The sequence below is a fragment of the Magnolia sinica genome, chromosome 17 (genome assembly GCF_029962835.1).
Source record: "Magnolia sinica isolate HGM2019 chromosome 17, MsV1, whole genome shotgun sequence".
NCBI lineage: Eukaryota > Viridiplantae > Streptophyta > Magnoliopsida > Magnoliales > Magnoliaceae > Magnolia > Magnolia sinica.
This window is the reverse complement of record NC_080589.1, coordinates 4,450,127-4,463,147: the sequence shown is the minus strand read 5'-3', so window position 1 is coordinate 4,463,147 and position 13,021 is coordinate 4,450,127. Positions and strand designations below refer to the sequence as shown.

At 37.0% G+C, this 13,021-nt stretch overlaps 1 protein-coding gene across 1 annotated transcript; it reads left to right on the top strand.

Moving 5' to 3' along the window:
- The first annotated feature begins 9,617 nt into the window (after positions 1–9,617).
- Positions 9,618–11,534, top strand: LOC131231120 (protein TAPETUM DETERMINANT 1-like). The gene is made up of 3 exons (XM_058227217.1): positions 9,618–10,148; positions 10,347–10,466; positions 10,694–11,534. The coding sequence occupies exons 1-3, from the start codon at positions 10,073–10,075 to the stop codon at positions 10,993–10,995; spliced, it is 498 nt and encodes a 165-aa protein (XP_058083200.1). The 5' UTR covers positions 9,618–10,072; the 3' UTR covers positions 10,996–11,534.
- The last annotated feature ends 1,487 nt before the right edge of the window (positions 11,535–13,021 follow it).

Below are 13,021 nucleotides of genomic sequence, written 5' to 3'. Positions count from 1 at the left end.
ATCTATAGTCGCTGCCCCATCCATCTTAAACGACGTCGTAGGAGGACATATGGATAATGGCAAAGCTTGGTGCAGAGGAGCTCTACGCCACCGTTAATGGTCGCCACCTGTAAAAGCCCTCCACATTTGTTTTGACAGCCATGGCCATCAGTGACGAAATCATTCCCCTTGCGGAAACCCCCATTCGAGCTTACAAGAAAATATTGCTTTTATGCATTGTGATTGGTCCATATCATCACTAATATTGTCAGTATTACTGCATTAAATGCAATGTGTGATGATGTGGTCCAATTATATTACAACAAGCAGGGGATTTAGATTCATTAATAAACCATATTCTAATGACTTGAGCTTTTAGAGCAATAGGGATTTAATATAGGGTAGAATGTTTTTTATTCAAATTTAAAGAACAATAAATATCTCCCTAACATATTCTCCCGTGAGGGGCCATTTGTTATATGAGTTATGATTGTCCCTTTACCCTTGCCCAATGTATTCCGTGCATAGTAAAATTCTACATGTGTGGATATATTGATACACCATCTAACAAATCAAGCTTTTAGGCAACAAATGATTTAATACTTGTTCACACCCCAAGTATAGGGTTGTGATGTAGTAATAATCTCGGTAAGACCGAGGTCGAATCCACAAGGACTGAACCTTATACATAATCTAAAAATAACTTGAACTAAAACTAGGCGAAGATGTAATCTAAATCAGAGAGAATTAAGAGAATAATTGTAAAATCTTAATTTAAAACTTGTGAAATTCAAAGATGGGAAACTAGGGTGTCAAGGATCCACTTGTAGAAATCAGGGAGATCTATACTTGATTCAAGAACATAACTGGGATCAGAGTCCTATCTTCATCCAGTTGGAAGATAGAACATTAAAAAGCAACTATGAACTTCCTTTGATCCAGTTTTTAAGAGATGAGAAGTATGAGGATTAGAATTGATTCCATCACAAAACCATGCCCATGAGACAAAATAAACAACAGAATTTAAATAATCCACAGCTAATCTGAGAGAGTTATGAACATTAGGAAGGGTTCCATCATCCAACTATGTTCCTGAGACGATGGTGAATAACAAGGTACCTACGACCATAACCTCCATATATGCATGGAAAATACCAAAAGATATCGCAAATCCATTGTAATTAAAGTCACAATAAACCATTAAAAACTAAAGGCATTCCTTATAATCAAACTAGAATCAAAATCAGTTCAGGTTAAACATGAATCAAAAGGTATAAAGAAAAGTCTCCCATCTCACTACAAGCTTCACCTCTTAGCCTTAGTTAAGAGGTTTAGCTAGTCATAGCCATGGTTAACTAAAATCTGAAGGAAAGAATTAAAGGAATGAAGAACCAAAGAAAGAAGAAGGAGAAGAAGAGTCGTCGGCTGTCTCCACGCTCTCTCTCTCTCTCTCTCTCTCTCTCTCTCTCTCTCTCTCTCTCCTTTGCTCCACTTCCTCGATTGATGCTCGATCTCCCTTCCACACTCTCTTTTTATAACAGCCTGGAGGTCAGTTGGGTGAGAGAAGTCGGTGGAATGCAGTCGATGGAAAAGCTACGAATGTGCGCAATCAAAGTTTACGCACTCCTCTTTCACAGCCTCTTTCGTAGCAAAACTGGAAACCCATCTACACTCGTCCCACTTTCTTCCTTCCCAAAAAAGAAAACGTCCCTTTGGACAGTTTTGGACGATCGACCTCATGAACGGTTTCGATCTTCATGCAGAGCCATCCGTGGTGGTCCACCTGGATCGTTAGATCCGTTCGCAAAACAGGGCTCGCGCATGTCTCTTGCGCTGATGATTTGTGAGGCCTATGATCGGGATTTTATGAGAAATCCAGTCCGTCCATTGAAAGAACGTCGAAAAACCAGTTGGAGTTGAATGATTTTAAATTGGATTCGGTGTGGCTCACAGAGTTTTTCATATTGTCGTCCATTATCCGTCAGAATGGTTGGAGATTGTTTTCATTATTCTCTCTTACACCCCTCTCCTAGACCTGAATCGTATGGACCTTTGGAGTCCAATGGACAGTCCGGATCAGACCTTTGAGTCAAGAAGGTGGCCCACAAGGGAGGGCTGCAAGTCCTTTGTCCGTCTGTTACGCGGGCAAGATTTGAATTTGAGAGGAGTTTGCGGTCAAAGGTCTTTTGACTGATTCTGTTGATTCGGCACATGGCTGATGCACGTGACTGGTGCATGTTCACTGCAAGTGGGGTTCACTTGTGATGGCTGCGAGAAATCTACTCCGTCCATACGGTTCTCCACATAATTTAAGTGGTTGAGACCAAAATTGAAGCATATTCAGATATCAAGTGGGCCCCAGATCAGTTAATTGTGAGTTGATCTGTCTGTTGGGCCACTTTCACAAGGATCCATTGGCTGAAATTCTATGTGTACAGTTCATTTAGGGTCCTCAGGCCAGATATAAATTTTCAAGCCAAACGAATGGTGGGAACCCTGTGATCTTGTATTCAGGACGACTTTCAAGCCTCTTTAGCGTAAATTGCTTGATTTTCTCATATCTCTGATGCATAAATTCTTTGATCTCGGTTATTTGGGGTCTATCCCTTGCCTTGATGATTTTTAGTATTAAATTCATACTTTTAGTAACCTTTTTCAGTCTAAGCTCCTAAATTCACCTTGCAGCACAAACATGATTAAAATAGGACGTTAAACATTATTGTGTTCGTAAAATTAAATAATAATTGAAGTCTAATATGCAATATTTGACCCTCAACAATACTCATTTTTTGAGCTATGAATTTATTGCTTATTAAAATTGAATGGTGGAATAAACCAATCATCTATACATTATACATTAAAATTTTAAATACTACATTAACAAGAAAACCTTCTTGATACTGTCAACAGAAAATTTTAAACTTTTCTTTGTATAGATGAGGAGATGAAAACCTTTATCTATAGAAAAAAAAAAATGGACTCAAAGGCTTAAGTATCATATTCTCCTTCAAAGTCTCCACATCATAGGTTATTATACCTGTCTAAATAATTATACAGATGACTACAGTCCAATCATTTCACTCCAAAACTATTTATATTGATCATACTTGTAGTGGAGCTCACTACATTGCTCCATCTAAATAATTCAATAGTGAGATCAAAACTAATAATCATATGTGGCCCACCTAATAAAAGTAATATATTTTAAAATTATGTCCTAAAATAAGTCAAGCCAACAAATTGATGTAGAGTGGGTCGCGGACGTACCATATATGATTTTGGAACAGTGGCTCATTTGCGAAATACTATCAGATTGATGGTCGAATTCCTATTTTAATTTCATTTTTACTATATATATATATATATAGGAAACGCTCACCTGCGAACCAGTTCATACGTACTACGTACGAACTTTTTTGAGAACCCATCATACGTGTTGTGGATCCGAAATCTGAACCGTTCATGTGAAGCAGCACCTCCTGAAACCCCTAGGGCTCAAGTTTTACTTTGATCTAAAACTTTGATGGGCCATGAAAAATGAAAATAGTTTCCTCCCTTGATTTGCATTTCTCTTTGCTATGGCCCACCAGAATATTAGATCGGGGTGAAAATTTGTCTCATGGGGTTTTATGGGATTCTGCATCATATGGACCATTCAGATTAGACACCCATGGCACGTGTGCAAAGGTGCGCACGTGCGTAGGTGCGCAGGGGAGCATACTCTATATATATATATATATAGTAAGTTTTAGTTATATATATATATATATAGTAAGTTTTAGTTTGATTATAATTTTTCATCCATCGGGCTTTAGGAGTTGTATCCAATATGAAAAGTGCTTAGAATAATTAGGAGAATAGCATGGTTGAGCCAAACAGGATACCCACTATTTTGGTAAAAAACCATAGGGTCTAGTGGAAATCACGATCGTCTAGGAGTTTTAGTCATAGTATGATTTTGAAACTTCGCCCTAGAGTTTATAGCCTTATTTAAAGAGTTATAATTTTGTTTTTCATCATAAATAAATTTATTTTGAGTATTTTAAAATTATTTCTATTTTCTTTTCCTCATGAATTTAAGGTTTCTTTTTGAGGAGTCTAGAGAAGTTATGTGGATTTGAGACAGTTATCCCTTAGGGGAATGTGGACTCGAAACAGCTATTCCCTAGAGGAAGACGGTGATCGGCCTCAGGTCCTTCCCCGCATCACAGATGAACATATTAGATTTTACAGCCTTTATTACACGAGCTCTTTAAAAAAGTGTCGATTTTTAATAAAAAAGAAAAGAAATTGGAATTTTTACAACAAAAGTCATTCAAAAATAATGTTCTACCAAATAGTGCGTCTGGCATCGAACCCGACGGAAGAATTAATGCAAACCAACATTATTATTAGATGAGCCAAAATTGTAGAGGATCCCATCATAAAGTGGGCCAATCTTACCACGTGGCAGCTGACTGTCCCACTTCTGCACCGAGTCATCTAAACCATGGGTCACACCAGGCCCAGTAATCGAATATCCTAGAAACGTGCCACTTAGGCACGTGCGGCCTCGGGGATGCTGCGTGTTTGGCTGGCAAACTCGTGCAAAGGATCCTTCTTCGAAGATTACCTACTGCAGAGCGTGTGGAGACTGAAAGGGCAGCAGACTGCTTTTTTGACCAAAAATATCTTTTTAGACCTGTTGGAATCTTATTCCACAAGTTTGTGTGTGGGTCCCACTATGATGTATGCATGAAATCCACTCCGTCCATCATGTGCACTGCCTCATGTTCTCCTTGGATCCAAGAAAATAGCTGATCCAAAACTCATTATAAATTCATGCCTAAAACCTTTAAAATTGCTTGGTGTGGCCCATCTGAGTTTTGGGATGGTATGATTTTGGACTCCATGCACACCCTAGTGGGTGCATCTTATGAATGGATCGGATGGCATATGTAAAACATGGTGGGGCCCACACAATCTGAAAGGTTTTAACAACTGTAGGTACTCCCTGAGCTTTGACTCACCTGTGTTTTGGATCGGCCTGAGGCCGCACCTTGTGTACGTAGTGGATGTGAGCCCTGCACTAAGGTGGGCCCACACACAAAATTATAGAATAAACTTAAATTACAGTAGCTGTAGAGAGGCAGGCCTCAGCACAGATACCCAAATGCATGTAGAAGGGATGTGATGTTACAAAACAGAAAACATTATAAATCTAGGAAGAATTTCAGCCTTTTTCTTTCTTATGATTTTAAGATGTCATTTTAAATTGCCTCATCTTCAATAGCAGTAAAGTTATAGTGGAAATTACTCGTTATTTGTTTATTTTGTTTTTAAAAAAAGTATAGTTCCCTTCTCTTTACTTTTGGTAGGGTTACTTTCTTGGATGAGAAGAAAGTAAGGGAGAGAGAAATGAAGATAGATGAAATGAAAGAGTTTCACTAGAAAGAGACAGAAAGGCACCGAATGGCTTCAATTTCAACAGTGGCAGCCATCTCACTTTTTCTGCTGTTTTGGCCCATTGGGTTTGAATTTGCCACGGTTTTGAGTTGATGTTCTAACATGAGCTTGCATAAATGATGTATGAGTGGATGTCACATGTTCATCACATGAGATGCGGACCATCTCTATTGCAGATAGGCTCCTTAATATTATGCAAAAAAAGAAGAGATGTGAAAGTGGACTAAAACGATCTTCTTAAAATGCGAGATATATTTCATTTTTCTTTTAAAATCAAAAGTTTAAACCCTTACATGACTAATTACATGGGTGAAATTAGCCAAATGCCACTAATATTATATTATATTATATTTTATATATATATATAAGAGATTCGTTATGTGTGTTTGTTTGCATGGTAGAACTTTCCAATTCCCATAGAGTGACTTGGTGTCTTCAAATAGGGGTGCAAATGGGCCTAATCAACCTGATAGGTCACTCCACCTGACCTAATAATAAATGGGTCTCTGTCCAAAATTGGATCCATTGGAGTGGACCCAACTACTAAATGTTAAAAATCAAAGCAACCTAACCTGAGATAACTATGATTTTTAAGTGGGTTCGACTTGGGCTAACATAAAATGTAACTTGAACTAGACCTAACCAAGGCCTGGAATTTACTGGATCCAAGTAAGTAGTTGAATTACTAAGTCATCTTCCTCTTTTCTTCTTTATGAGAGAGAGTTAATCACATGCAACCTTGCATACTACTTAGACTAGCAACCCAGTGACAGATTATGTTAATTAAGCCGAATTTTGGCATTCTATGAGCTACTCAACGATTGAAAATAAAATAAAAATAAAAATAAAAACCTCAAAATTTAACCTCAATGAGCAACTCAATAAAGAGAATCTCAATCTCACAGAAATACATGCAAGACAATAAAATAACTTAGAAAATCAACAATTATTCCTCTCCAATGTTGCAATTTGGTGAGCGACACAATGACAAATCCTTTTGATCGAGCCAGATTTAGCACCCTAGGAGTGACTTAGCAACGAGAAACCAATAACTTCAAAATGGACCTCTGCAAACCGTTCAGCAAGGACAATATATCTAAAGAGCACAAATACATTCACAAGAATGCAAAGTACCTTAAAAAATCAACCGTTATGATCATCACCACAGAGATTTTTATTTTTTTGTTTTTTAAGTAGAAATCTATTAGGATTAATGCGTGCATGGTTTAAACTCTAGTCAATTTAGACCCTTCATTCCACCTCTTACTTCTAATCATAACCATCTATTTTAATAAAATAATGAAAATGACAAAAAATTAAAAATTAAAAATCCCTTATTTCCAATATAATCCTACATGTAGCTCATAAAAAACGATCATAACTTAGCTCCTTTCATGTTGGAATTGCATGATTTTGAAATTGTTGGAAAGCTAACTTAATAGACTTTTAAACGGTCCAATTTTATATGGTTTCAACGTTGTTTGATATTCAAAAGTGAGCTATACAAGAAAAGTAATAGAAATAATATTTAATATATCTAAATAACTAAAAGTATAAGAAAATGTCTTTAAAATAAGTTATGCTAAGATTTATAAAAATAAAAAATAAAAAAATAATAATAATAAATTAAAAAAACACTCAAAGAAAGGACTCTTTATTTGGGACCCATGATGGTGGCCCACTTTTCACATGATAATGACAAAAAATAATGATTGATGCATAATTCCTCAAAAATCTAAACCATTCAACAGTCTGATCATAGACTATCTAAAGACTATAGGTGGAGATTGACTTAGCCTAAATGTGTGCTGCATCACATATGGCCATCTTTGCTACCAAGTGTGGTTTGTTAGGAACCTGGGATACCCTTCCATAAACTTTGGGCCCTAAAAGATCACCTATTTTAAGGATTAGGCCAATCCATTAATTAAATGTCCACGTTCAATTTAAGATCCATTCATTAGATGGACCACAGTCGATTTAAACCTACAATCAACCAATGTTTTTGATGCATTATTTATGTAAAAACCTCAATGTACTTTTCATATTGACGCAAACCCAACCGACCCACAAGACAGATGGGCGAGATTTGAAGCCTCTTATACCAAATACGACCCGACTTATTTTAAGTTAGATCCAACACAAGGTTGTGTTTGGCATCGATTCCCTAGTGGGGGTGGCTAAAAGTGAAGTGTGAACTGACAGTGGGTGTACTAACAAGCTAACAAAAGATTTTTAAAAAAAAAGGTTGCATTTGGGGCAAAACTGCAAAACCGATTATTAAATGTGTTCAGTTTAAGACTCCCCTCATCCTAACCTATTTGTACCTAGCGCTATGAGGGTTTACTAATCTTGAAATTTGTAAATTGGTTGTTTTGTTAACATATTTATACGAGAGAGTATTAGATTCTATATATGTAAATTGATTTTAATTGAGAGCAATACTCAAGTTCACCATGAATGGAGAAAAATGACTATTAAAAAAAATGGTACTTATAATAGGTGTTCCAACTGCAGTATGATGGCTATCAGAAATAAAGGGGCCATTGATTGAGGTATGGGGAGTAGGGGTAGATGAAGAAAGTTAGCCGTAGACATAGTTCAAGAACCAAGAAGTTGACTCGACTCAACGTCTAGCTTGCTTGGTTCGACCTTGAAGAATCAACTAATTCCTTCGTTAGCTTAATTCGATATTTAATAATTAAATTAAAGAATTTATTGTTGAACATAATCACTAAAAATAGTTGGAATTAGTGAAGCAATGTATCAAATGTGCCTTTATCTGTTAGCAATGTATCGTATTGCTAACAAAATAAATAATTAAAAGTTGAAGTTAATTAATTTTTCACATAATTTAAAATTTTTGAAGTTATTTCTTAATTTGTAATGAAAGATATTTTAATATTTTATTTTCAGCAAGATTTTTCTGATAATATTGCGAGAAAGACATGGAATACTGAAAATCTCCCAAGCTATTCCTACGCCAAGAAATTGCTGATAACCAGGGGGTTCATCGCTATGCTTAGAAATTAGTACACAATGGATTGATCTCCAACTACTCAATATGGGAGACTCATGACTCAACGAATCATTCTGAGTCACTGAGTCTTAACACCATGCAGTACACCCACCATCCTGAGGCATCTCTTGAAGACTTGGGTATTAGCTGATTTTGGATATATACTGATTTTGCTCATTTCATACAAAAAGTAAGAATAGAAAAGCATTTCTATGGTTGATTGCTTATCTTGGATAAATGATTTTGATTTAATTTGTTACTTTCCAAGCATAAATTACAAAGGCATATTGACTTTGCCTTTCATTCTAGCTGATTTTGGGTATGTACTGATTTTTTTCATGACAAAATGTAAGAATAGAAAAGCATTTCTCTCGTTGATTGCCTATCTTGGATTGATTGAATTTTGTTACTTTCCAGCATAAACAAAGGCATATTGGATTTGCCTTTCATTCTAGCTTTGGTAATACATTCTTGGGGTGTGTTTGGATTCCATGGATAAATGTTTATCTAATTTGATAATTTTCATGGTCAATGTAAAAAAATAATAATAAATAAATAAAAAGATTCAAAAAATAGGATGCTTATTTGGATAATATATGAAATCTTACAAATTTATTAAACAACTATCACCTTATTTCTTGTGTTAGAAAATTTTAATTATGGATAATAATAATGGTTATAGTATGAAATCCATATATCGGGACAACCAAACTTCTTTATTAGTGGAAACAATTTTCATTTCTGCATGGATTCTTTGTATCCAAACATGCCCATTTAGTTCTCGATTACCAAAATAACAAAACAAAGAGGTGTGCTTATCAATCAGAGCGGGTGTAATGTAAACACCAAGTTCATCAAAGAAAATCATATAAAAAAGGACTAATAAGGTGGCGGGAGTTTCTGCATGGATTACATGCACCAACACTCCCTTCTAGTTCTTGATTACCAAAATAACAAAACAAAGGGATGTGTCTACCAATCGGAGAGGGTGTAATGTCAACATCAAGTTCACAAAAGCAAATCAACATTAAAATAAATAAATAAAGACTAATAAGGTTCTCTCTCTCTCTCTCTCTCTCTCTCTCTCTCTCTCTCTCCAACGAAAGTTCATTGCCTTTGTTTCTACACAAATCATTAGGATATAATCAGACTAATTGCATTGGACTTTGTGGGCCTAACAAAGGGTTTAAGAATCACACAAGGTTTAGTTATAGGAAAAGGTGAAAGGTCAGAATGGCATGGGGAGAGCGTGGAAGGGATCGAAAAGGGCTCTTGCCGTAGTGCATTAAATGGTTGTTGTCTTTCTTTTGTCTGATCAAGAATAAAGTTGTGAAGAGGAGAGGGTTGTAGGGAGGAGACTGTTAGAAAGGAGAAATCATAGGTGGTCCTCTCTCCTGCTCTTTGTACTTTGCTTTCAAAGGGCCTCCTCTCTTGTATATTTCTAAGGAGAGGATCCCCAAGCCCTTCAACCCCATTGCCTCTCTCTCTCTCTCTCTCTCTCTCTCTCTCTCTCTCATTTCATCATTGCAAATTGATTTGGGCTAACAGATTGGCAGAAGGAAGAGACAGTTGAAAAGCAATTCACTCCCAGACTGAGGATTTTGTTTTCTTTTCTATCATCTAGGCATTATGAGTGCTTTTCATGTGTTCTTCACCTACTTGATGTTGGTCATTTTCTTAGGCAGCAATGCTGGCTTGCATGCAGGTACTATATGGGGAAAAGAAAATTTTTCAAATTCCTTCTATATACTTATTTGAATTTGTATTTTTCTTTCTTTTTTATTTTGGGTTCTTATTTTTTCTCATGGAAGCTTGCCACTCCAAATCCCAAAAAATAAAAATTAAAAAATTAAAAAAAATGTGGTGCATACACTTAGATGTCATTTTTTTCTCGTTTTTCCAGCCATAGGAGCTCCAAACATGTTACAAAAACATGTGCATGAAGATACTCCATCCACACCATCACAAACAGTACTGGAATCAAAAGCAGCTTATTCAGAGAAGAGGAAGATAATGCCAAATGGTACAAAAAAGGAAACAGAAATGATATTGCTCTTTTCATGCTTTATACCTATGAAGCCTTTTTGTTTTCTTTGGTCATTGACATCCCCCCTATTGATTTGCATGCATTCATCTTCCATTCATAGAATTGTGTGTTTGCAAATCAATGAAGGCGGACCTAAATGGTGGGTCCCACTATGACTATTTTCTCACATGGGTTTTCTCTCTTTTTCTTATATTTTGGCTTAGGGAAATGTACAAACAGAGATATTAGCATCTCCCAAAGCAAAGGCTCATCAACAGGGATCCCACAATACATAGTTCAGATTGTCAACACCTGCATGTCTGGCTGTGCACCATCCGACATACACCTGCACTGTGGCTGGTTTGCTTCTGCAAGGATAGTAAACCCAAGAACATTCAAGAGGCTGTCTTTTGATGATTGCTTGGTGAATGGAGGAAGGCCTTTGAGGAGTAGCCAGGTCATCCGTTTCACCTACTACAACTCCTTCATGTATCCTCTTGCATTCAAATCTGCAACGTTCTGCTGAGAGAGAGAGAGAGAGAGAGAGAGAGAGAGAGAGAGAGATGAGTCCATCTCTCCATCCATGGAATCTGCACCAAGTTGTAGACAAACCCAATCGCACCACTGAAATTCAAACCAAAACCTACTCAAAACCCAAAACCCAAGATAACCCAAATCCTATCTATCCATGCAATCTCCACCAAGTTGTAGTCAAATCCAAGTGCACTATCGGTGAAATTCAAACCAAAAGCTATTCAAAACCCAAGATAACCCAAATCCCAAAACCCAATAGCCCAAAACGAGAGAGAGAGAGAAATCTTGTCAGCTTTTCACAGGCCTATTAGATAGCTAAAAGACCTATTGTCTGGGACCTTGTTTTTGTCACTGTTGTAAAATTGCTGTTAGAAAAGTGATATTCATACCCCGTGTATTTTATCTATATGCCCACCTTTTTGGGCTTTTGGTAATTGAGGATCTTGCTCTTTTGTAGTACTTTAATTCCCAATGTAAGAAAAAAAGGGTTGCTTATATTAAAATACGAGGTTGCAAGTATCAGTTCCTTGATGCTGTATGTTTGGTACATTATCATGACCATCATCATGTATGATAATTTCATTATTATGAAAATATGGATTGTCAAAGTCCAAAGCTACTGTTCTGATTGCTGATGATGCGCATGGATAGTTGCCTGACGGTTGTGGATTCGTTGGATCCGTGTCTGTGGGGCCCACCGTGTAACTAATTTATATCAACACCGTCCATCTGTTTTGACAGATTATTTTAGGATTAAGATATAAGCCTAAAAATGAAGCAGATGCAAATCTCAAGTGGACCACACAACAGGAAGCAATGGTGACTGAACGCCACCATTAAAAACTCTTGAAGGCCACAAAAATTTTGGGTCGAGCTGATATTTGTGTTTTTCCTGCGTCCGCATCTACGTGACCTTATCATCTGTGGGCCTTGAAGTTTTTAACGGTGGTTAATCACCGATGTTCCCTGTAGTTAGGGGAAAACGCTTTCGTACATCGCGCTAGTTGCCCACTGGAGTTGATTTCTCTTATTTGGGTAAAAGTGTTTATGTTTCATGAAATCCACACCGCATGTCAGGTACAAGTCCCCTATTTTAGCCTATATCCAAAATTCAGACTGATTCAATTCTAATCTGGGCCACTGCAAGAAATTATATCTAAAAGATCTAAATTCACATGGTATTACCCATCTTAGTTCTGAAATACTGTGCTTTTTGGTTCATCCTAATCATTCACATTATATAAAGGGATTTGATGGCATATAAATGTCACGGTACGTCCTACATAGAAATAATGGCTGGGGTTCCATTCCAACTATTTTCTCTGGTGTAGCGTACCCTAGTTTTTTATTATTATTAATTTTGGATTAAACGGTACAAATGAGACAGTGTACCTGATGGACGGATTGGATCTAATGAAAGTTCCACCCACGTGGCTTCCGATTTGCTAAAGTAAACCCGGTAGGTACGTAGAGCAAGGCACGCTATCGCTGTTTTTCTATCCAGCGCCTAGGAAGCGTGTGTTCTTGTCGCGTAGAGAAATGCTAGTTGAACTCGCTCGAGTTCACTCGCCTCACACGTGTAAAATGGTAGCATGTGTATAAGATCAGACCCGTTAGTCAGAAGGTCCAAAAAGTTAGATTCTATGCGTCTAAAATCAGGTACATATGATATCAAATGAAACGACACACGGTTGTAGAATTTAAACCGTCGATCGCATACCAAACTAAAAACATCGTTGATCAGTTTCTCTTAACCGTTCATTTATTTTGTATATGCATGGTCCACTTGATGATTATATCTACAGGGCCTTCTAAAAATCGCATCCTCGTTGTTGAGATCGGTTGATGAGCGGCTGTGGGCACAGACATGTGTGTCTCGTAACGACATCAGGCGCGAGTACAATCAGCATCCTTCATGGCGCATGCATCCTTACCGTCGAATAAGCTTATTCTATAATTTGATCCCATGTTTTAATGACATCCGCTCCGTCCATCATGTGTACCCACTCAATTACTCC